The sequence below is a fragment of the Myotis davidii genome, unplaced genomic scaffold (genome assembly GCF_000327345.1).
Source record: "Myotis davidii unplaced genomic scaffold, ASM32734v1 scaffold967, whole genome shotgun sequence".
Lineage (NCBI taxonomy): Eukaryota > Metazoa > Chordata > Mammalia > Chiroptera > Vespertilionidae > Myotis > Myotis davidii.
The window spans coordinates 2,586,448-2,612,970 of NW_006383014.1; the positions used below are offsets into that span (position 1 = coordinate 2,586,448).

At 36.4% G+C, this 26,523-nt stretch overlaps 1 protein-coding gene across 4 annotated transcripts; it reads left to right on the forward strand.

Moving 5' to 3' along the window:
• Nucleotides 1–14: 14 nt before the first annotated feature.
• Nucleotides 15–24,268, forward strand: INTS12 (integrator complex subunit 12). Of its 4 annotated transcripts, none has more exons than XM_006778904.2 (7): nucleotides 15–349; nucleotides 6,028–6,192; nucleotides 9,757–9,909; nucleotides 14,056–14,243; nucleotides 16,045–16,204; nucleotides 20,241–20,387; nucleotides 23,577–24,268. In XM_006778904.2, exons 2-7 carry the CDS (start codon nucleotides 6,037–6,039, stop codon nucleotides 24,159–24,161), a joined length of 1,389 nt encoding a protein of 462 aa, XP_006778967.1. In that variant the 5' UTR covers nucleotides 15–349; nucleotides 6,028–6,036; the 3' UTR covers nucleotides 24,162–24,268. The 4 variants fall into 4 exon arrangements, with proteins under 4 accessions (XP_006778967.1, XP_006778966.1, XP_015413582.1 ...); XM_006778903.2 differs by having other exon boundaries at nucleotides 15–280; XM_015558096.1 differs by lacking the exon at nucleotides 15–349 and adding an exon at nucleotides 1,034–1,287.
• Nucleotides 24,269–26,523: the final 2,255 nt, after the last annotated feature.

Below are 26,523 nucleotides of genomic sequence, written 5' to 3' on the forward strand. Positions count from 1 at the left end.
TCCGAGGCCGCCGCCGGAGTCTTCGCCAGCGGACCCCTAGCTGCCAGGAAGCACCGGCGACCCACAGAAGACTGCGTGTCCGGGGAGACAGCGGTCCGCCGACCGTCATTCATAATCCGGCGGACCGGAAGGAGTGACGCCACTTCCTCCCGTGGCACAGCCAAAATGCTTCCCCCTCGATGGTGCCCCGGGAACCTTTGTTCCCCGCTGTCGGAGAGCCCGGTGACGGCACCAGTCCGGAAGGCTCCACGGGGAAAGGACGGAGTAGCGGGGCGGAGTGGTGAGTGGTGACGGGAGACCCCTCCCAGCCGCTTCGCGGGGGCGGCTCGAGACCTCCGCGAGGGAAGAGGTGGGAGAGGAGTTCCCTGGGGGTCTCAGTCGCCGGGAAACCTAATTTGCGGGGGATCGCGCGCCCCCGGCTTCCACTATCCCCCGTCAGCAGTGTTGGGGGAGGGGGAGTGCGCGCGGGCGGAGGGCACGGCCAGCAGGCTCAGCTCTGGGAATCCGGTCTCGAACCTCCCTCCGAGGGTTTTGGTGACTTGACTTTCCCGCTCCCTCGGCCCGTGGCTCTCGTCTTCTCTGGGGCTCCCTCTCAAGATCCTATCCCGATGCTAGGCCTAGGGAGTGCCGGGCGTTGAGCAGAGGACTGACATTCCCACTGAGCGCCCACTGTCGCTCTCAGGCTCTCTGCCCCTAGGCTGTTGGGGGGTCGATGCCCTCCCGCCTTCCTAGACGCGCCCCTAAGGTATCGATGTAGCCAAGGGCCGAGAACTCAGCGGGGGGATCAAAAGGGCAGCACCTTTAACAAGGACATGTATTCTTTGGAAAGGGGTGCACCTTGCAGAGGCAATGAGGGCAGAGCTTTCTCGAGCTGTTTATGAGAGGGCAGCCCTAGCGTTGCACTCTTGGTGAGTGGGTTTGAGTGAAGGCATGCACGTGCAGATCAGCTTTGGGCTTAAGAGCGCCCTGTAGGGTGGGAACGGCGGTCCAGGAGAGAGTATGTGGTTACTAGTCTATGTGCAGGTCCAGTTTAGGTGGGAGAGGTCACAGAAGCCCTAGAAGGTGTTATTTCAACAAAAATGTAGTTCGTGCAATAAAGGTATTTGAATACCTGTCAGGAACCAAGCACTAGGTGTATAACCGTGAATTAAAAAAAAAAAAAAAAAGTCCCTGCTCCCATGGAGTTTACAGTCCAGTGAGTGGGATTAATGAATTGAAGCCAGATGAAGGATTGGGAAGAGGGTATTGCAGATAGAAATATTGTACAAGTCCCCAGTCGTAAAGAAGGTATTTTAGTTTCACTTTTACTTTATTGATATTTAGGGTGTGTGGTTGTGTTTTGTTTTTTTTTTCCGGGGGGCAGGAGGGTCGTGATAGGTTTGAGGGTTTGTTGTTGTGAAGGGACTTTGGAAATGATTAGAATTGAGTAGGAGAGAAAAGGCCATTACACTTGACTTGGATCGCTTACTAATTCTGTAGCCATTATTTTGTGGTACTTTGCAAAGCAAATATAAACTCTCCCCTTAAAGTACTCAGAGTTGTATAGAGAGTATAACAGGGTTTGTTTGTGGGTTTTTTTTTTGTGGGGGGAGGGGGGTATAGTTCAAGTTGGAAAGTCCCAGTACCATGATAAAGCACTAAAAGACATACCAGGAGGGAGAGATTATTGATTGTATTGGGGGCGGAGAAGGACACACCAACAGTGAGTATAGCCCTCATGAGAAGTTGTGTTTGAATTGGGTTTTCATAGGATTTGGAGATCAAAACTGGTTAAAAAACTTTCCGGGCAGAGAAAAATGGGAAGTGGCAAGGCCAGCTAGTGGCTTTGTTGTCAGGAAGATCAAGATGAAGAATTAAACTTTTTTCGCTAGTCAAGAATCTTCTTAAATGCTAGGCCAAGAAATTGGGCTTTATGTTGAAGGCAGTGGGAAGCCTTAATTTTTGAGGAAGGAAAAAATTTTAATAAAAAATACGTTTCGGGAGCATTAATATGGCGACAATATTGAAGTCAAGGAGAATACTACATTATTGTTGTAGTACAAAAAAAAAAGCTAACAAAGACCCAAATTTGAGTAGCAGCAGAAGTGAAAAACAGAGAAAATATGAGAAATGTTACAGAGTCAGAATCCACAGGAAAGGACTGCTGATTGTTGGTATATAAGGAGCAGGGGGAGGATTTAGGAGAGAGATTTAGGTTTCAGGCCTGAGTAATGGAGAGTTGTGTCATTTACTGAAAGAAATTGCAGGTCGATAAACTTTTGGGGAAGATATTCATAATCTGAATTTTAGTCATCACTAAATCTGAGATACTATAGGGTAAGCAGGCAGACATTTCTATGAAGCAATTGGAAATGTGAAATTTGAGTTTAAGAAAGATTGAAGTGGGGAAAAACGCGAAATCTTCTGCCTAGAGATGATAGTTGGAAAGATGATATATAGGGGTGGGTAAAAGAGGTTTATAGTTGTGAGTACATGAGAGTTAATAAGGCTAGTGCAATAATCATCACCTACCTGTCTTTTTCCATATGAACAACTATAAGCCTACTTTTGCCCACCCTGTACATACAATTGCCAAGGAAGAAATCGGTTCCAGAACTAATGAAGATGGACAAGGACAGATACTTGTGCAACACCAAGAGAAACAAGGGTGAGAAGATAAGCCAGAGAACAAGTTGTCAGAGATAGAAGAGGAAAACCAGGAAAGCTGAATAGAATAGAACTCAAGGATGAGAAGGTTTTTTGAAAGAGGACGTAGATAACATATTCACTTGGTCAGCATTTACTGAGTACCAGCTATCTGTCAGGCACAATGCTAGACATACCTTTACAGCAGTAGGTAAGACCAATCTAGTGCTGACCCTCATGGCATTGACATTCTAGTGAGGGTGACACAAACACCATTTACATAATTAACAGTGTAGTAGCTATTATAAATAAGTACAGGATGTTTTGGGACTGGTAAGAATATGTGCAGAAATTGAGACTTGAAGAATGAATAAGATGGGGGATGGGACACTCTACTAAAGTGCTGAGGTAAAAAAGATATGTTGAAAGATTTGAAATACCGGTAAGTCATGTGGATACAACAGAGTGGGAATAGCTTGAGGTACTAGGTAACATTTAATGAGCATGTGCTCTGTGCCAGGTACTGTCATAACCACTTTACATGTGCTATCAGATCATATAGCACATTGGAGACCTTGTTAAGAATCTTCTTATTTAACCTTTGGACAGTGAGAAGTTTAACGAGCATTTTAAGCAAGTGAGTGATATGAAATGATTTGGAGGGGACAAGAGTGGTTGTGGAACGAGTGATTACTAGTGAGCTATTGCTATGGGGTCGATAATAAATGGAGATGGTAGCTTGGTCTCTAGGGTGGTGGTAATAAGGGTTGATGAATTTAAGATGTACTTAAGGTTTGGTGATTAGATGGGGGTTGGGGCGGGGAGTTGAGGGAAACCAGAATTTGCTAGGTAGGCTAAAGCACTTGCCTCCAAACTTTTCTCATCATTGAGTAAAAGAACAAAAAAATTTTGAGCACATAGTCATATGAGTGTATTTAGTTATCAATTTATGCATATACTACTATAATTGTATATTAATAGTTTCTTTTAATAAAAATTTTAAAAGAAAAAGAAATTCTAATATTTTTCTTGTATTCCACAGTAGAGACCACTGGGCTAGAGGGACATGTTAGTAATTTACGGCAGGGATACAAAGCCTATAGTCTTATAATGTAGTTGCTGACTCTTGCCACTAGTCTGTAATGTAAACCTTTAATCTCTGATTATGGAAATGCATAACAGTAAATACTTTGCTTCTGTTTTTCAGCATAGAATTTTAAGTAATGATTTCTCTAGTTTTCTATAAGGATTCCTTTAACTATCAATCCTTTGGTCAGTATCTCACAAGACATTGTTCTGCATAAGTAAACCACTATGCTCTTTGCAATGAAAAGTTAGGTCAATAGAAAGACTAGGTAGGCTGTGTACTCAAGAAGAGTGGCAGTTTTACCCTTGTCATCATGGATATTTTAATGAGGAGCTATTTTCTTCTCAGAATGTATATGATGACCAGCTCCATGAGCAAATTTTAAAATAACCTTTCTGTACTTATTCTTGTATATAGGTGATGTATGATTAATACAATTTTAAAAAAAGACAAAGGTTGCTTCTCAGTTTTTGTTAAATTCTTACTAATATGGCTGAGGTAGATTATTGTAGGTTATTTTCCTTTTGGTATTTACCTTTGGATTTCTTCTCATGGATGATTCAGATATTTTAGTGGAGCACAGAGTTTGACAATAATTTTGAGGCTATCAAATTGATGCCTAATACCTTCTAGAAAACTTAAAAAAAAAAAAAAAAGCTCAGAGTGTGTTTGTCCTGTCAGAGTTGGAGAGGGCTTAGGCGGGAAGCGGATGGGGAGGCACAAGTAAAATCCGTTGTCAAGCTGAGCTTTCATATGCCAAGATTCAACCTATAGCAAGTTTAATGCCTGTATAAATTCCTGGAAATGAGAGGTTACTGTGGAATTGCTGACAGATTCTTCACTCTAGCAGTGCAAGTGTGTTGCATTATTTTAATAGTAACCTCGAGGGTAGAAGATTTCAAACCCCAGAATATTAATCAAAGGATTGAACTCATAGTGTATGTTTTTATTCCAACAGTTCCTTGCCTGGAGAAATATTTGAAAAAGTGACAACCAGAAGTAGAAGCAAGCACATGATAGCATTGGTATTAATGGAAAACGAAAACTTTTTAACATTTCAGAACTTCATAAGCCTTTGATGTATATCTTTACTATTTTTAAGCTCCTAGACAAGAGCATTATCATAGGCACTATAGGTAGATATAGCACCATCCCTCAGAGACCTTGCTTTTTAAAAGTAGGTTAAGGCATGTGATACCACAATCTAAATGTGATCCAATAAGATTATCATTAGTATGCTTTTTTGAGGCATTCAAGATTGGAGATGAGAACTAAGGAGACAGAGAGATAGCTGAGGTGAGCTGCAGCAATGCGTCCTCTAACCATTACCCTGCTACCACACTAAATCTTTTTTCCCCTGTCATGTAAATATATGTTGAGAAGACATTTTTATATAAAATAAACTTTAACACATCAACTTCATGTGTACGGAACTGTAAGTGTATATTTGTTTTATTTTAGATATATATATGTATATATATATATAGAGAGAGAGAGAGAGAGAGAGAGATATCCATCCTATGTTTTAGAGAGAGAGAGAGAGAGAGAGAGAAAGAGAGAGAGATCGTGTCTATGTTTTATTAGTATCTAGAATCTCAAAAAATGTGTGTGTCTTATGAACAATACCAAATAATAGAAAAAAAGTCATCTCTAATTTATGAAATCAATTTGAAAATGGCAAGCACAAGTCAGGAAAATGTTCCTGGGATTTTAGAAAGGTAACATTCTTATGCTAAAGGAAGGCTAGTTATTGAGTCACAATAAGACAATAACACCAGAAAAGGATTTAAAGAATAGTGGTTTAACTTCTTTGGAAAGCTAATCACTGTGTTTTAATAAAATGGCTCTTATGGCTAAATAGATCATAAAAATGAATGAAAATCATACCTTAACATTTTTCTTAATATCTATTTTCACAAATTTAGATACCCTTTTCTTCACTGGTTCTTAATTCGGATTGAGGGGGGTGGTCATTGGCCTTTTGAAAAATGAAAGATAGGTTCTTTCTCCCCAGAAAAAATACATTTGCATATCTGTAAGTATATATTTTAAAATAAAGTTAGGAGGGGTCTTTGTAGCATGGAGGAGCTCATCGAGATTTAAAACTTGGATATGCATATACAGAAAACTGTTAACTCTTGCTTCAGGGAAAAAGAACTAGATATGCCATTCAGGAGGATATTTCTTTCTGTAATAATCTTTTGGATATTTTCAGTTTTGTATCATAAGCACAGCATTACTTGTTATAAACAAAATAAACTGTAGATAAACTTTACTCATTGTCTCTAAATTACCTCCCTCTGTTTTTCTTTCAGGTATTTGCAATGGCTGCCACCGTGAACTTGGAACTTGATCCCATTTTTTTGAAAGCACTAGGCTTCTTACATTCAAAGAGTAAGGATTCTGCTGAAAAGCTAAAAGCCTTACTTGATGAATCTTTGGCTCGGGGCATTGACTCAAGTTATCGTCCATCTCAAAAGGTACCTACATGAATAAAAAGCTCAGAGGGAGTTTTAAGGCCTGTGGCATCTTAAAGGCCATCTTAAAATAGTTCTCTCTACCAAAATGATCTTTCCTGTGGCATGAAGAAATTATAGTCTTTAATTTTGTTTTCTTCAAGCTTTTAGAGAACTGTTATAGAAAAAATTAGTTGGGTGTAGGGATAGTCTGTTCTATTTTTTGTGTATAGAAACCAACTTATTTATGATAAATTTTAATTTCAAATTCTTTATGATCAGAGGGTTTTTTTTAAAGCTACTGAATAAAACTGTAACTTGCTTGTAATTATCTTTTAATATTTTAGGGGCAAAAAAAATGAAGTAGAAGAACAAGGGTTTTGTATTGAAGTGAATTGAATATTTGTGTAGGAAAATTTAAGGGGGAAGGAGATATGGATGAACTATGAGAACTGCATGGCTCCAATCCTGATAATAATAACAAAGTGACCAAGCAGCTTTATGTGTAAAGAATAGACAGTTTGGAACCACACACACCTGTTTTAAATCCCAACCTGCCTCTTACTAGTTGTGCGGTAATAGGAAACTTATCCTAACGTTTACTGTGTCCCAGGTACTTTTCTGAGTGGTGTATTTGTATAATTATTGTTAATTGTGATAACTGTCCTTGAGATGGGTATTATATATTTCCCTCATTTTACAATAAGGAAACTGAGGTAGATAGTAGCTTCATTTCATTAGACTATTTATTAGTAAAATGGGGATGATAAGAATTGTCTTGCAAAGTTGTGAATATAATAGAAATATATAGTGTGTAAGTCACCCAGTGTAGTATCTATGAGGTACACAATACCCATTTAGTGAAAGATTGCTATTATATTCTCTAATACCTTCTAAGGCATTCTCTCATACCCTTCTAAACCTCTAGCCTGGAACTCCAAATCATCCAGGTCTGTGAACCTAGATACCAAACTGAAAAGGTGGGGACAGAACTAAAGAACTAGCTCAGTCTAATCCAGATTCTCAAACTCAAGACAGGGCCAGATGTCAGGCTCAGGACCCAAGAAAACAGTGGTAATTTGCCCCCAGCCTTCTTTTTACATTAGCTCTACAATTCTCGGGACATTTTATTGTGACCTCATTTTTCTACCATTCTCATTCTGCTAGGTTCATTGAGTGCAAACCAACCAAGTTAATGCAACTCTACAAAACACTACCAAGATTATTCTGCTCTAAGTATTGCTATTTTCCAAGTAGGAAAAAACCTATTATTACTAAAGAAGCAGTATTGTGATATTCTAAAACAAAAGGAAGTTTACTAAAGTACAAGAAAAATATGTGATTAAAAAGCCTGCTGTCCTTAGGTTTCTAGCTAGAAGTTACTTCTCTTGGTTATTTAGAGAAAATGCCCTGGAAGGAGGGGTATTTTAAAAGCACAGGTTCGTTTAATTTTAGCCTTCAGCTGAACCTTTCCATCTCTAAAATTGTGTGAGAATGATTTATACCAGAGCTCTTCAAATTTCAGCATGCATAAGAGTCACCTGGAGACAGTGGTGTGCTTATGAACACTAACAGCCAGCTCTTAGAGTGTAGTTCTAATGTAAAAATTGGTTGATGTTTTCATTTACATCAGAAAGTCAAATCTTAAATAATGAAGTTTAAATAATGAACTTAAGTCATCTATTGATGACCTGAGCAACTTCTTTGCTGTATTAGATGATAGTTTTCAAATACTGCAAGACTGTCTCCTCCGTTTTTTATGTTGTAGATGCAATACACTTAAAAAAATCCTCACCTGAGGAGTGAGGATGTTTTTTCCACTGATTTTTAGAGAGAGTGGGAAAGGAGAGGGGAGAGAGAGACAGACAGACAGACAGAGTCATATCGATATGACAGAGACACATCGATTGGGTGCCTCCCATATGTGCTCTTACCTGGGACAAGGATCAGACTTGCAACCCAGGTATGTGCCCTTGCCTGGGAATCAAACCTGCAACCTTCAGGTGTGCAGGCCGACGCTCTAACCACTGAGCAATGTTTACCAGGGCCACACAATACACTTTCATATTTAATCTACATTATTGACATTTTCTCTATCACTTTTAGATCTACAGGTGTAGTCACCAAACTTTCTAAAAAGAATCAAATAGTAAATATTTTAGGTTTTGTGGGCCAGATGGTCTTGGTCACAGTATCTAATTCCACATGATAGCATAAAGGCAGCCTTAGATAATACATAAATGAGTGGATATAGCTGTGCTCTAATCTAATTTTATTTATAAAAGCAGACAGTAGGCTAGATTTATTCTACAGGCTTTAGTTTTCCAACCCCAGTCTAGACAATCAGCTCAAGAGTAAATCAAGCCCTGCTACCAGTGAGTCTAAAGCCCATTTTTCATTTCTTCCTCTGCAGAGGCACCACTATTCTGAAGATGATAAGTAGCATTCCCATTTATATTTTTATACTTTTCTGTAATTTCATAGAAAAATAGACCACATTCAAATGTTTTACTTAGAATAGGGAAATGCTTTCCTTTGGTGGGAAGGGGTGAGGTGCATATACATTAGCAAAGCTTTAGTGTAAGAGCAAGGATTAGAAGCTTAAAACAAAATGAAAAAACAAGCCACAGACTTGGAGAAAATATTTGCATATCATGTAAACGATAAAGGACTAGTATCCCAAATCTATGAAGAACTCTTTAGACTCAATAATAAAACAAACAACCCCATCTTCAAAAAATGGACAAAATTTTTTAACACTTTACCAAAGAAAATTAATGTATGGCAAATAAGCACTTAAAATGTTCAATATTATTAGTCATTAGGGAAATGTAGATAAATTCACAATAATACTAGTGTATACCTGTCAGAATGTCTAATATTAAAAAGATTAGCTATACCAAGTATTGGTGAGGATGTGAAGGAACTGGGACTGTTGCTTACCCCTGGTGGAAATGTGAAGTGGTATACCATTATGGAACATGGTTTGGCAGTTTCTTAAAAAGTTAAAAACATACACTTACCACATGATTCAGCCATTCCAGTCCAAGACATTTATTCTAGGGAAGTGAAAGTATATGCCCACAAAAGATTTGTATATGAATATTCACAAAAACTTATTTGTAAGAGCCCCAAATGTTATGCAACCTAAATGTCCATCAGTAGGTAATAGATAAACAAATTGTGGTATATCCACTAAATGGACTACCATTCAGCATATAATTTCTAGGAAATAAAAACTGATTCATTGTGATAGAAAGCAGATCAGTGGTTGTCTGAGGATGGGAAGGAATAGTTTCTCTAGGTTGATACCTCTAGGAGTAACTATAAAGGGCCACAAGGAAACTTTGGAGGATGAAAGATTGCTTGTAGTGATAGTTTTGTAGATTCAAATTTTACACTTTAAATAGGTGCAGTTTATATATCAATTATTTCTCATAAAAGCTATTTAAAATAAAGGACGTTACATTGGTCACAACATGATGTCTTAATTTTTAGCTGAAGGTTGTTTAGATTTATGATCTACTTCTTTATGATGTGTTAAATCTAAATATTTAATCATGGTTATCCTTTTATTTCACCTTTTAGGATGTGGAGCCACCCAAAATTGCAAGCGCAAAAACTATTTCCAGTAAGCAAGAGCCCAAAACATCATCTAGTCTTCCTTCTGGCAATAATAATGGCAAGGTTCTCACAACTGAAAAGGTAAAGAAGGAAGCTGAGAAGAGAACTGCTGACAAAGTAAGATTTTATTTTAATCTAGTAGAAATAATCAAACGGGGTAATCAGTCCTTTGTAGGCAGAAACAATAGTTTGTGCTTACTTCTTTTAGTAATAGTGCCTAAAAAGTACATAATGACCTTTCAGTAAGTATATTTTGATAATTATAGACATTGATTTTTTTTTTGAAAAATGAGTAACATTTGGAAATATTTTGAACTATTTATTGAAGACATTGCCAACAAATATTTGAGCCAGGGAATGTATTAATTTAAAGTATAAACTTTACTCCACAACACAAATATTCTGAATGAAACACTTGACAAGAAAAGATAGGAAAGAATAAAGAGTAAAGAGAGAAATAAAAATTAAAAAGTAAAGATATAAATGACTAAATGTGAAACTTGTTACAAAATGGCATGTACCTTAATAAAACCTACCAATAATTCTTGGATTATCTATTTTGAATGATTTGTGCACATAGTTAAATTTTAATATTTTAGCATTTAGTAATAACTACATTAAAATTTAATAACCCTTCCCTATAAGGTGGGGTATATTAGTCCCATATGTTTTCATACTTTTAACAAGTATTTTGCCTATTTATAAACTATATTGCATTGTTTGCTGTGCTTTTAAATTTATATAAATGCTATACTGTACGTGTGTGTGTGTGTGTGTGTGTGTGTGTGTGTACACCTCCATTCTTGGTTAACTTACATTTTCCTCCACTCAACAATGTGCTTTTGAAATTTACCTTTGTTGATACATGTAGAGCTGAATATTTCAGTTACCATATAATATTCATTTCATGAATAAGCCAGTTTATCCATTCCCTAACCAATGAGTAATTAGCTATTTCTCCTTTTTCTCTGTTATAGTGGAGCTTCAATAAGCTGTTCTATACTTATTTCTGCACACATGATAATAGCTTCAATAGGTTGTATACCTGTATCAAAGGATGTAATAGTACAGGTACATCTTCAACATTACTAGGCTGATTTCTGTCCAAAGTATATTACACATATACTCTCACCAATAAAATGTAAGAGTGCCAAATTCTCCATGTCTTGCCATATTATTTAATTTTTGCCAATCTGACAAGTGTATCTATAATATTTATATCTTAAAGCTGGGAGACAGAATTTACTTTGAAGCAAATATAGCAGTGTTAAGTCTCCTTGACTGGTAGATGGTTCATTATTTATTTATTTTCAGTATATTTTATTTTACTACTAGAGGCCCAGTGCATGAAATTCATGGATGGTGGGGGGTCCCTTAGCCCAGCCTGAACCCTCTCACTATCCGGGACCGCTGGCTCCTAACTACTCACCTACTTGCCTGCCCAATCGCCCCTAACTGCCTCTGCTTGCCGGCCTATAGCCCCCTAACTGCCTCCCTGCTGGCCTGGTCACCCTCTAACTGCTCCCCTGATAGCCTGGCTGCACCCTAACTGCTCCCCTGCCAGCCTGCCTTATCGCTCCTAACTGCCTCTGCTTGCCAGCCTGAGCCTGATCGCCCCCTAACTGCTCCCCTGCTGGCCTGATCACCCCTAACTGCCTCTGCCTCGGCTGTTGCACTTTGGCTTTGTCTTGAAGGAAGTCGGTCAACCTGCTCTAATTAGCATGTTACCCTTTTATTAGTATAGTTCTTTTTTTCAATTATAGTTTTACATTCAATATTATTTGTATTACTTTCAGGTGTATAGCACAGTGCTTAGACAATCATACTTTACAAAGTGTTTCCCCCAGTATTTCCAGTACCCATCTGGCACCATAGTTATTACCATATTATTGACTATATTTCCTATGCTGTACTTTATATCCCGGTGACTATTTTGTTACTACCAATCTGTGTTTCTCAATCCCTTCACTGTTTTCACCCAGCCCCCAACACCCCTCCCCTTTGGCAACCATGAGTCTGTTCTCTGGATCTGTGTGTCTGTGTCTGTTTTGATTGTTCATTTATATTGTTCTTTAGATCCTACATATAAGTAAAATCATATGGCATTTGTCTTTCTCTAACTGACTTATTTCATTTAGCGTAATACCCTCTAGGTCCATCCATGTTGTCACAAATGGTAAGATTTCATGGTGTGTGTTTTATGGCTTTTGTACCACAGCTATTTTATCCATTTTGTCTATTGATGAGCACTTGTGATTCCTCCATAGCTTGGCTATTGTAAATAACGCTGCAGTGAACACAGGGTGAATATATTCTTTTGAATTAGTGTTTTAAGTTTCTTTGGATATATGCCCAGAGTGGAATCACTGAGTCATATAGCAGTTACATTTTTAATTTTTTAAGGAATTTCCATATTGTTTTCCATAGTTCCTCTGCTATTCTGCATTCCCACCAACAATGAACAAGGGTTCCCTTTTCTCTACATTCTTGCCAACACTTGTTTGTTGATTCTTTGATGATAGCCAAAGATGATAGCCAGATTCATTCTGACAGGTGTGAGGTGATATCTCCTTGTGGTTTTAATTTGCCTTATTATGATAATTTATAATTTTGAACATCTTTTTATATGTCTGTTGGCCATCTATGTCCTTTTTGGAGAAGTGTCCATTCAGGTCCTTTGCCCATTTCATCCCTTACCAGATGCATCATTGGTAAATACGTTCTCCCATTTAGTTGGATGTCTTTTCATTTTGTGGATGGTTTCCTTTGCTATGCAAAAACTTTTTAATTTGATGTAATCCCATTTGTTTATTTTTTCTTTTGTTTCCCTTAACCACGAAGATATATTACAAAAAATATTATGAATAAAAATGTATGAGATCTTATTATCTATGTTTTCTTCTATGATTTTATGGTTTTGAGTCTTACATTTAAGTATTTCATCTATTTCGAGTTTTTTCTTGTGTATGGTGTAAGAAGGTGGTGTGGTATCATTTTTTTTTGCACGTATATGTCCAGTTTTCCATTTATTAAATAGACTGACTGATTTACCTTCTTTGTCAAATATGAATTGACCATATGGGTATGGGTTTATTGCTGGGCTCTCTATTCTGTTCCTTTTATCTATATGTCTATCTTTATGCCAGTACCATGCTGTTTTGATTACTGTGGCCTTGTAATATAGTTTGATACCAGATAGCATGATACCTCCAACTTTGTTGTTCTTTCTCAAAATTGCTGGACTACTTGGGGTCTTTTGTGGTTCTAGTTCTGTGAAATACTTCATTGATATTTTGATAGGAGATACATTGAATCTACAGATGGCTTTGGATAATAGAGTCGTTTTAACAATGTTAATTCTTCCTATCCATGGGCATTTTTTATGCAGTTGTAAATAGGATTGTTTTCTTAGTTTCCCTTTCTGATAGTTAATTGTTGATGTATAAAAATGCAAATGGTTTCTGGATATTTATTTTGTGTCCTGCTACTTCATGAATTTACCAGTTCTAGTAGCTTTTTGGTGGAACCTTTAGGGTTCTCTATATACTACACTATCATGTCATCTGCAAATAATGACATTTACTTGTTTCTTTACAATTTGGATGTCCTTTATTTCTTTTTCTTGTCTGTTTTCTGTGTCTAGGACTTCCAGTACTATGTTGAATAAAAGTGGTGAAAGTGGACATTCCTGTCTTGTTTCTGATCTTAAGGAAAATGCTTTAAGTTTCCCATTAAGTATGATGTTAGCTGTGGATTTGTTATATATGCCCTTTATTATGTTGAGATATGTTCCCTCTATTTCCACTTTGCTGAGAGTTTTTATTATAAACTAAAGGCCCAGTGCATGAAATTTGTGCACGAGTAGGGTCCTTAGCAGCTGCCAGCTGCTGGCCAGGACCTCCCTTCTCCTGGCTGCCTGCCACCCCCAGTTGGTCAGGGCCTCCCTTCCCACGGTTGGCCGCCCAGCCCTGCCCCCGGGTCAAACTCCTGGTCGAACTCCCATGTCGAGGGGACAAAGAAAAATACAGGTACATAGTAAGCTATTCTAATTTATTTATTTCTACCTTGTTGGTTTCTTTTAACATACTGATTATGATTTTGTTATAAATCTTCTACAGATCTTTAGTGTGTACTAGTATGTTTGTCCCTAACTATGTAAAAACATCTGTCAAGTGGACTTGGTCATTGCATGCTGCCTATCTGCCTCTCAGTGATGTAAAGTTTATTATAACATGTTACTTTCTGATTGGGTGCTTTTTATAGATGAAATCAGACACCACTGAAGGAGTTGACATTCCAAAGAAACCTAGATTGGAGAAACCAGAGACACGGTCCTCTCCCATTACCGTGCAAACCAGCAGGGATTTAGCTATGGCTGACCTTTCCAGTTTTGAGGAGACCAGTGCAGATGATTTTGCCATGGAGATGGGATTGGCTTGTGTTGTTTGTAGGTAAGTTGTGCCTTGCCTCAGATTCTTTTGTTTCTTTCTAAAGAGCAAACAACTAAATAAAATGTCAGACCAATTATTGAGTGTTTTTTATTTTTATTTTTTAAAATATATTTTATTGAGTTTTTACAGAGAGGAAAGGAGAGGGATAGAGAGTTAGAAACATCGATCAGCTGCCTCCTGCACACTCCCCACTGGGGATGTGCCTGCAACCAAGGTACATGCCCTTGACCGGAATCGAACCTGGGACCTTTCAGTCCGCAGGCTGACGCTCTATCCACTGAGCCAAACCGGTTTCGGCTGAGTGTTTTTTATTTTGTTTTTCTTATTTGTATGTGGGTAAGAGGTAAGTAGATTACTCCCTATAAACTGCCAATTTAACATCTTGAAAATTGCCTAATATTTTATTTTCCTGACTGTGCCATCTTTAATCTCTAACATTATAGTAATATTTTCTGCATTCTTGGGTTCTAGAGAGAAAGCAATTATTGCTTTATTCTTTAGTGAGAAAGAGTCTGTTCAGCAGACTCAATTATTTCCATCATTCTTTTTAAGAAGTCAGTGTTGCTTTTTCTTTTCCCTGAATGGTTGATAGTACTTATAAACTAAACTGATATATACACACACACACACACACACACACACATACATATATATATACACACACATACAACACACACACACATATATACAATAAATAAATAAATAAATGTCTTATCAACTGAATAAAATGTAGCAGTACATATATCTTTACAGATAAGTGTTTTCAAATTTTTCGGGTCGATATTGAGAAGAAAGATTTCTGAGTTGTACAACTAAACTGTATATAATGTCATTAACCAATGCTATCCCAATAAATTTAATTAAACTTTTTAAAAAACCAGAACAACTTAGATTTTAAACTCTTTGATGCCATGGCTATATTTTTCATTACTAATGGCTTTCACTGCCTAGCACAGCAGAGGAGATTGCTATTTTTTTTTTTTTTTTGCAGTTTTATTCATGAAAATGTTAAATTCTGGTGTACTGGGACTAAGAAAATAACTATAAATTTTGTAAATTTTAAACCTGATCTTGTTATATGTACTTCTGAATGGTATCATTTGTTAGGGCTTCACTGTTTTCATATACATTTATTTCACCCTTTATCTACCATGAAGGTTATTATTTTTAAATAAAGAAATAAATTGTAAAGAAATAATAGGGAGAGAATTAGTAACTGTAACCTTCCATCAGGAGACCTAATATGTGATGATTGCTTTTTGTGCTATTGGAATTTATACTTACTTGATTTTTATATTGCTACATTTTATTCAGTTGATAAGACATTTATTTATTGAACACCTTTGTCTGCACAGTTATGTGCTAGGCACTATATGTTAGGTCCAGTTCCCACTTTTAGGCAAGTCATATATCAATGAAGATAATAGAACAACATGTAAGTAACAAATAAAAAGGAATTTAACAGAGGTACAAAAAAAATGTTATGAGATTGTTGGAGGACTAGCCAAAGTCTACTACTTCTAGGAGAAATAAAAATATTATAAGAGAAAGGCAGGGAGAATATACCCAAATGTAGTTGCTAAAGCACCTTACATATTTATTAATGGTGAGCATAAGCTTTAAAAGAAAGGAAGTGTTTGTATAGGCTACATCTTGGGGTTTGTTATTTTGCTTTTTTGTTTCCTGGTGTTTTTAATTGTCTTTTATATATCAAACTTTCCCAAAACCACCTTAGAATGGCTTTAAATTGTTGCATGCAGTCAAATAAGTGCAGTTTTTAATGTTATTTATATTTCCTTAGGCAGATGACAGTGGCGTCTGGTAATCAATTAGTAGAATGTCAAGAGTGCCATAACCTCTACCACCAAGATTGCCATAAGCCCCAAGTGACAGACAAGGAAGTGAATGACCCTCGCCTTGTGTGGTATTGTGCCCGATGTACCAGACAAATGAAAAAAATGGTAAGAATAACTTTTCTTTATTTTAAACAGTCTCTGTCAGTATTTTTGTTGCTATGACTTTTCAAAATAAAAATGTGAACTATTATGATATTGAAAAATAAATCATAAAGCTGACTATTTAAATGTTTGTTTATAAAGTGTTTATGTTTTATTTATGCGACTAACTTAAAGACCAGACCAGGTAATATGCACTTTTCTCTGTTCAGCTTTTACTTATTTTATTTTTAAATATATTTTATTGATTTTTTACCGAGAGGAAGGGAGAGAGATAGAGAGTTAGAAACATCGATGAGAGAGAAACATCGACCAGCTGCCTCCTGCACATCCCCCACTGGGGAAGTGCCCGCAACCCAGGCACATGCCCTTGACCGGAATCGAACCTGGGACCTTTCAGTCCGCAGGCCGACGCTCTATCCACTGAGCCAAACCGGTTTCGGCCAGCTTGTAATTATTTTAATATAGCAACAAACAAACAGGATTGGAGATCCATAACATATGAATATTTCTTATTAGTATTTCAGTGTACTTCTAAACATTTAAAAATACTATAATGCATTGTGGGAAATGGTGACATAGAAAGCCTGTCTTTGGTGAGTCTGGTAGGGAAATATTGAACATGTCTATTCCTGAGTGAGCTTAGACCATTACACTTGTAATTGTGTACAAAGGCTGTGTTTGTATATGCAGTGACAGATGTAGTTACTAAGAATTGGTAATGGACAAAATAACTAATTTGTGATAGTAATGTGTCTATCTTTTTAAATAATTTTTTAATTATTTTTATTTTACTGTATCTTAATAAAATAATCACTGTTCTCTAAGTTTTTGGTCCCCATTTTTTATGATTTATTTTACACCAAATCTATGTTTATAGTTCTCTCTTTCGGGAGTCAATTTTGGCAACTAATCGGATAGCTTTCAGTTACTTTAAGTTTAATGTCTTTAAAATTAGCCCTAACCGGTTTGGCTCAGCAGAAAGAGCATTGGCCTTCAGACTAAAGGGTCCAAGGTTTGCTTCCAGTCAAGGGCATGTACCTTGGTTGCGGGCACATCCCCAGTGGGGAGTGTGCAGGAGGCAGCTGATTGATGTTTCTCTCTCATCAATGTTTCTAGCTCTCTATCCCTCTCCCTTCCTCTCTGTAAAAAAACCAATAAAATATATTTTTAAAAAATTAAAATTCTTCTCTTCTCCACTCAATTTCCCCCCCAATTGCTTCAATTAGAAAATATTATCCTCTATACCTCCTTTAATTCCATATCTTGTTGTTTAATTCTGCCTCTTATATATTTCTCATATCTGTTTATTTTGCTCTTATTACCCTACTCCACAAATCTCTCATTTCTTGTCTATTGCTTTAGCCTCTTAAGTGGTCTTCTTGCTTCCCTTCAATCTACTTTACTCACTGCAATATTTATCTAATTCTATCTGTTTAAATATATCCAGGGGCTTTTGATTATTGATAGAATGAGATTATACTCATTAGGGTATATATATGGGCCTTCTCTCTTTGACACAAGTCCAGTTTTGTATCCTGTCCTACCACTTCACCATATATCCCATACATTCTGGCCATGGCAAACTAAGTGTATCATTCCCTGAGTATGTAGTGAACTTTCATGTCCCCATATGTTTTACTTCTCAGATTCTCTTCATCTGGGACACCCTTTATTCTTTATCATCTTTGCAAATCAAATGCCCAATTTATTTATCAATAAGACCATGTCTTATTCATTGGCATAGCACCAGAGCATAATTCAGGACTGGACATGTCTTGCATTCTGTTGTTCTCATTTTAAGATATGTGTAATGGTGGAAATGAGGATTAGTACCAGAAATCAATAATCAATAAGTTTAGTCTGTGTGTCCAATAGTCAGAGTATTCAATGGGGAGCCATGACTAATGTTAGAACATGATTAGACTACAGCAAGGGTGGACCTGGGGAAAACCAAAAGGCATGATCTGAAGTTAGCTTGATTATCTGGATCCAGTAAACACAAGATTTATAAGAAGAAGAAATCTGGAAACATTGGGGATGCTAAATCTGGTCATTCTAAGTATAATTGCTTACAGTAAGATCCTCATACATGCATTGGTTATCTCTCCAAATTATCACAAAGATACTATAAGTAGCATCTTATATCTCTTTCCTCCCTGCACTAACTTCTCCAACTAGGGCAGTTTCTTCAGTACACATTGTTATAGGAAGACCTAGATAAGAACGTGGTAGTGTCTGGTAGAGTCAAAGGTCATTCTTCAGTTCTAAAATTTTTTCTCTACCAGGAAGTTTTGCCTCAGCACTAGCTAAAAGACTCACTCATATGACTTATTGTGGTGGTTCTGTCTCAGTAATAAGACACACCTACTCAGCAGCATTTAGAAATATGTGGTATTTGTGATTGCTGTTTTACTGGCCATTACTGCCCTGAGTGGAGAATTACATACTTTCTGCAGTGTCTGAGGTAGTCACCCAATGAAAATTATAGTGCCTTTGTTGATCAGCACTGAGTCAGTGATAATAAATTAGTATTAAATACTAGTTCCCTAAACTAGTATTACTAACAAAGGACAAGAGCTTCTGGGCATTTCTTATTACACTTCTAAGATGGCTAGGTGAAATAGAGGAAGCAGAACTAAACATGGCTCCTAGGCAGAGGTCCTGTCCGGGCTTCATTGTAATGAATCTTCATCTGCTAAAGCATGCATGTTAGGTCAGTCTTCAGAGCCTAACCTCTGCAACAGTAGATGTGGGTGGGTGGACGTGTAAGATGGAAAGCTGTAGTTACAGAACCATGTGTTTCTGATTTACTCTGAGAGTGGCATTCTCATAACATGGTTTTACAGTAGAGTGAGATGGCCCTCCTTTCTTGCAGGTAGGAAATGTTTTACCACGGATAGTCTTTCAGCATTCTTTACCATATTCTTGAACTGAATGTTACTTTATAAATGATGTTTGAAAGTAGGTGCACTTTCGGTGGAAAATATATGATATATATGATATAAAAAATGGGATGAATTATTAGTTAAGGACCAAAATTATATGTAATACATCAACCCACAGCACAAGAAGTTTCCACAAAAAGCTCCAAACAAGGATAAAACAGTCTGTATTCAAACTTCCAGAAGTGGGAACAAATTATTAATAAATTCCCTGGTATAGTCCTTATTAGGACTGTCAGAGACAATTATATGGCTGGGAGCATTTTTCTCCATTCACTGTGGATGGGTTCTTCCAAATTCCTTATCATTTGTAAATAGTTATAGTGAATAAATAGTAACTAATATTGTCAGCATTCAACATATTTCATACGGTATGCTAAACACTTACATAATTGTAATTGATCCCCATAACCCATATTTGAAACAGATCATATGGTTAAAAAAAAAAAGAATACCTAGTTATATAAAATAAGAAAAAATATTTATTGGTCAAAATAAAACTGAATATGCTTGTAAAGGAACAGTGGATGCAAATTTGTCTTTAATAACATTATAATTTGTATTTGTGAGCTTTCTCTAAGTGCCTACTTCTATAGTGTAGAAAAACCTTAAAAAGCTCCCTCACTTATCACTAATAATTTTTCTTCCAAGTCTGTATTTAAAACCATATAATTGATCTGAACTACTTTTAACTCATTCTAATTACCCAGAGACTTATGCCTGAACCCCAAGAATGAAACTCCTAAGTCTTTACACAGCCATAATAAGAAATAAATGTACTGCATTACAGTTACAAATAGTTTGTGATTTTCCTTTTTTAAAAAAACAATTTGATTTGTCTTCTTAAAATGGTATTTAGCTAACCTTAATCTGCATGATTTTTAAAAATTTTATCTTTATTTAGAAATTAATAAAATGTATAAAGGCATTAATATGATTAAAATCATTTGAGTCTATACTTTTAGTATGATCACAACATTTTTTAATGTTCAACTATATTTCCACTTAATGAGTACTGTGATAGATTTTTTTATTGTCTTTTCTGTGCATTCAAGTAAGATTTTACAGCTAATTTAATTTTATACTAATTTCTACAGGCTCAAAAAACTCAGAAACCACCACAGAAACCAGCTCCCACAGTTGTTTCTGTAGCTCCCGCTGTCAAAGATCCATTGGTTAAAAAACCAGAAACTAAACTCAAACAAGAGACAACTTTTCTAGCATTTAAGAGAACAGAAGTCAAGGTATAGTACATTTCATTTTTATCTAAGATTATCTAAGAATTCATTTTTATTTTAATTTAGTTGATTAAACAATAGTTACTTGAAAAAATATTGAGGAACTTTTATATACTAAATGGCCATAGGTTGGAAACTATGCTTGCATTACTATTAACATTAAGTAAAAATTATTTTAAAATTTTAAAAAAATTATTTAATCTCTAATTATATAAATAATTTTTAAAGCTTTTATTATCTTTACTGTTTAGAAACTAATAAAATGTATAAAAGTATTAATATGATAAAAATCATTTGTCTGAGTCTATACTTTTAGTATGATCACAGCACTTTTAAATATTCAACTGTATTTCAACGTAAGGAGTATTGTGATAGATTTTTTATTCCAAATTTTATGTAGTCAAACACTTAATCGCCATCAGGAATTTCCTTTAAATTCTAAATACCTCTGCCCTCAGTAGAACAGTTTTGCTCCTCATATTACTTGAGCTGATTGACCTCATAGCTTTTTTCTCCCTACCTATTAGCTGTTGAAGTTTTCTTGCTTTGTCTTTTTTTTACTTTTTACTAGAGGCCCAATGCATGAAATTCATGCATGCAGGGGAGGGAGTGTTCCTTAGCCCAGCCTGCACCCTCTCCAATCTGGGATCCCTCTCACAATCTGGGACTGCTGGCTCCTAACTGCTTGCCTGCCTGCCTGCCTGCCTGATTGCCCCTAACAACTCCCCTGCCAGCCCGATCGCCCCCAACTGCCCTCCCCTGCCAGTCTGATGGCCTCTAACTGCCCTCTCCTGCCGGCCCTATTGCCCCCAAAACCCTCCCCTGCAGGCCTGGTTGCCCCCAGCTGCCCTCCCCTGCCAGCCTGATCGCCCACAACTGTCCTCCCCTGCTTGCCATCTTGTGGTGGCCATCTTGTGACAACGTGAGGGTGGCCATCTTGTGACAACATCATGCGAGGGCGTCGCACAAGGGCATGACACCACCTAGGCTTTTGTTATATAGGATAGGATTACAAGCTTTCATAGTACCTACCTCTATACTAAGGGGCCAGGTTATTTAGTGAGAGTATCACCTTTCTCATTCCTAGGTTTGCATCCTTGAGTTCACACTACATTATTATTAATATCCTGGCATCTTGATTTCATGGAATAAAAATACTTTACAATCTAATTTTAAAACATAATTAATGACTTTACTGAGTTACACCCATTTCTAAGCAGAGTACTAATGATGGGATAAAAAATACTAGCTAACCCCAGAAAAACCTAAAGTTGACTATATAATTCTGAGTGACTGCTGTATAAGTAACAAAGATCCAGAACCTTGGGATGATGATAAAGAATGTAAATATAAAGTAATCAGAGAAAGATACTAATAATTTTATTTGTAGATCATTTTTTAATGTACTAGGGAAGAGTTGATATCCAAGGGATATCTATTAATGATTTGTTACATTGAAACTTGGTGAATTGGAATAGAGGCAGGAATAATTTATTGAAAGTAATTAGAGTTGCTGTATTCTATATTGAAGACACTTTTAGGTAGATTTTTATGCTAACCTGTTAATACTAAAGTTTATTTTTAGGCAATCCAACGGGAAATCATTTTATGGCAAATCAATTAAGGCCTTGACTATCATGTTTGCTCTGCTTAAGAGATTTTGCTGTATTTATGATAAAAGTGGGTAAATTTTCACTATGAGAAAAATGGTTCTCATTCTTATATAAAGAGTAAATAGGCTTTCTAACTAGGATAATGGGCAAGAAAATATTTATAGTTAAAAACAGTTGAGAAATTTATACACTAAAGTAGTAAGGAATTTCCTGATATCCATTATTGTGTTCTTTACATTTGCGTGTCCTCAAGTGTTGTAAGCCATCTGTCACTGAAAAGCAATACCAGTATCAGCAAGCCATTAAAATAAAATGCCATGCATACAGAATTTGATTTCTTGTTTGTACTTCATAAGTATTGGGCTTTTTAATTACTTCAGATGGGTTTTCTTTCATGAAGTCTGTTGAAAGATCATTTAGCCATATGGTAGACAGTTTTATGTTTAACAGAAAGAAAAAGGAAAAAAATTAGATCTTTCAGAACTGAAAATTAAAAGTTTACTGCACCTGTGTCTTTTAGCTTCCTTGAGTAACTTTTTCTCATTACCTATATTCATTTCTCTAGGAATTTATAATTTATGTAGTTTATCTTCTCTGGATAAACTTATGTGATAGTTATTGCATGATATTGTAAAAATCCTATCATTTTCAGAATATGTGAACAAAAATCTAGACTCCTCCTCTTAAAAAACAAAGATATCAGAGCTTTCTATTTTGACTATTTTCCACATTGATTAAAAATGTTTACATGCAAACAGTATTGAAGGCTACTTTGTAAGAACTGAAATCATTTTATCATTTGATAAAAATCATTTTATCAACTTTTTTGAACTTCAGTTCTAAAAGACAACTAGATATATTTTAAACTTAAATACCTTATTTTTAAATAAGATACTATTCGTAATGCTTTTATCTCTGCATGAATTTAACACTTTTGTGAATCTTCTTAAGAATCTGAAGGTAGCCCTGGCCAGGTGGCTCAGTTGGTTGGAGTGTCATCCGTCCACCAAAAGGTTGTGGGTTTGATTCCTAGTCAGGGAACATACCTGGGTTGCTGGTTCGATGAATCCCAGTCGGGGCAAATCAATGTTTCTCTCTCCTTTCCTCTCTAAAATAGTTTTCTTTTTTAAATAGCCTCGGGTGAGGATTGAAAAAATAACAATATATGAAGGTAGAAAGAGTGCCAATGAGAAGTTCAGTTCATAGTTGTGTCAGCCTGTAGACTAAAGGGTCCCCAGTTCAATTACAGTCAAGGGCACATCCTTCATTCAGTTGCAGGCTCTATTCCCAGCCCTGGTCTGGGAGCATGCTGGAGGCATTCAATTGATGTGTGTCTCTCACATCGACATTTATTTCTCTCTGTCTCTCCCCCTTCCTTCCACTCTCTAAAAATCATATCCTTGGGTGAGAATTAACAGAACAAAAGAACTTAATTTTGGTGGTGTGATTTAAATTTCCCAAGTTATTACTTTTGTGAAAAAGTCCAACAATTAAACTTGTTATATATTCAGAATATTTTATTAGGTGTTAAATATACTTGGCTTTAAGTAATACTTATCTTTTATTTACTTTTTTTCCCCAGACATCTGGGGCTATTTCAGGAAATTCTTCTAGCACCAGTGTTTCCTCTTCAGTAACTAGTGGCCTAACTGGATGGGCAGCGTTTGCAGCCAAAACTACTTCTGCTGGTCCATCAACAGCAAAATTGAGTTCAACAACCCAAAACAATAGTGGGAAACCTGCTACCTCAGCAGCTAACCAGAAGCCTGTGGGTTTGACTGGCCTGGCAACATCATCCAAAGGTGGAATAGGTTCCAAATTAGGTTCCAGTAACAACACTTCACCCACTGTACCATTGAAACCACCTCCACCTCTAACTTTGGGCAAAACTGGCCTTAGTCGCTCAGTTAGTTGTGACAATGTTAGCAAAGTAGGTCTTCCTAGTCCAAGTAGTTTAGTTCCAGGAAGCAGCAGCCAACTAAGTGGAAATGGAAATAGTGGGACATCGGGGCCTAGCGGAAGTACCACCAGCAAAACCACTTCAGAATCGAGCAGCTCTACCTCGGCATCCCTTAAAGGTCCAACTTCACAAGAATCCCAGCTCAATGCCATGAAGCGATTACAGATGGTCAAGAAGAAAGCTGCTCAAAAGAAACTCAAGAAATAATGAGGCCAAGTACATTTTAATATCACATTACCCTAAAGATTAAAATCTTGTTATTAGGACATAAACTTGTACTCTACTGTAATTTAATAAAAATTTTCATAATGAAAGTTCTATTATTTCTTACCTTAAAATGCTATTATTTAGAAGAACTTGGAAATCTTTGTTATTTTAAATCTGCTTAACATTTTTATTTTAACAATTTCCACAGTATGTGAAAATAGTGATTAGAATAACTGATTCTTGGTGAGAACTTCCAGAATTTCAGAAGACTGGTAATATGTGTGATTTAAAACAAAAAAGCAGTAGTTTGTTCATCTTCTAACAAAGCCCCAAGATTGATCCTACTTAATAAGGTGTCTTACAAGGTGGCAGGGATGACCCACTAAAAAGTTTTCTATAAACCCCCAGTATTCTTCATAATCAGTGTCAATCCCCAGCTTGATTCTCCCCAAATATTTCACCTCTTATTTTTCAAGATTAATTTTTCATAATTGATTTCTGATACCCCTATATATTTTTACCTTTTTATCACCCTATATCAATTATCTATTCCTTTCAATAGATTGTCATCTGCCATGCTCTTTTAATGCAATACTTCTCACATTGTCCACATTTCCTTACATTGCCATAGTATATGGCACATAATGTATGCACATAGTGTATATTTAATACATCTTAAATTTTCATCTATCCTGGTTACACACATCCTGAGAATTCTTGAGAAGATACCCAAAGAGTCTTTGGGTGGATCATTTCTACTTGTTTACATACCGATAGCTTCTTCCTATACCATGAAAAATAAGGCTGTTTTGTTTTCACTGCCCCAAAATGTTACAGCATTCTATCAGATGTTAATTAACTGTATAAAAGTAGCTCCTGTACAGTTATGAAGGTTGTTTTGAAGTATGTATATGTACATTGTTAGGTCAAAATAAGTGAAGGATCTTAGCTGCCTATTTGCAAGCTAACACATTAGCCTGCGATTGTTTCATGTATATATTCTGAAAGAAGACATGAGGCTCTCTGGATCATAGAAACAGTTTATTACAGCAAAATGTAGCCGCCATTTTGTACTCCCCGAATATATCATTTCATCCCAAACTGCAAGTCTAACAATTTCCACATTCACTAGACTAGTAGTTCTCAACCTTCTGGCCCTTTAAATACAGTTCCTCATGTTGTGACCCAACCATAAAATTATTTTCGTTGCTACTTCATAACTGTAATGTTGCTACTGTTATGAATCTTAATGTAAATATCTAATATGCAGAATGGTCTTAGGCGACCCTTGTGAAAGGGTCGTTTTACTGCCAAAGGGGTCGTGACCCACAGGTTGAGAACCGCTGCACTAGACTGTAAACTGGAAGTCCAATAAATTCCCATACCCCTTCCACCTTGATGTGTGCCACTAAATCTTCTCTCTATAGCCTCTAAGCTCAAATCCCCCTTAATCCCTTCAACATGTTTATTCTAAAATATGTTGATAAATGATTTTTGTGAAGTTAAAGCTTTTTAAATTGAGCTTGGTCTTTTTCTAAGAAAAGATTAAAACTACCTGTTAAATAATGGGACTAAATTATTCATGGTAAATTAGAATTCAAGATTGAGATAACCCCATTACTTACAAAGTGGAGTAATCATCTATTTACATGTTTTAAATCTGCCTGCAGATGTTTTTGTTTTGAGAAACAGATTGCTGTTGATTAAATATCAATTTGGCATCAACCTCAAATTCTCTTTAGGGTCAAAAGACCAAAAAAATATTTACCCCCATCATTATTTGTTTATAGTTTCAGGGTTAGTTTGGACTAAACTGAACAAAATGACCTAACACAAGCTCAGCTCAACAACTGTAACAGCTGATGTAACCCTGGTGCATACAGAACATTAACGCAGTCATGCAAACAGATTGCACATTGGCACTTGAAATGGAAAATTTTATCCCATGTGTGCTGGATAGACTTGAGAAGCAATTACCTTAATTTCTACAGTATTTCAGAGAGGACTTTATAAGACTTGTTTAGGAAGTCATTTTTTGTGTAGCATAGCTCTATGTGCATAGAAATGTATATTTTGGGTCTGCACATATGTATAAGTATGCATACATCTAGTAGTGTAAAACTCATTTTGGTATTTTTACACATGTATATTTGGTGTAAGAGTTGTCTCCAAGTAGCTCTTAGACCTTGATTTTTCCATGTCACTAAGTTAGCAAGGCTTTTTAATTGAGTATGTGATGAAATGGCCAGCTTTATATTAATACTACTTATCATTTATTTTGTTTTTCTTACTATTTAAGTTTTATGAGGGCAGGGATCTTGTTTGTCTTGCTCACCATGGTATTCCCACTACAGTTCTCAAT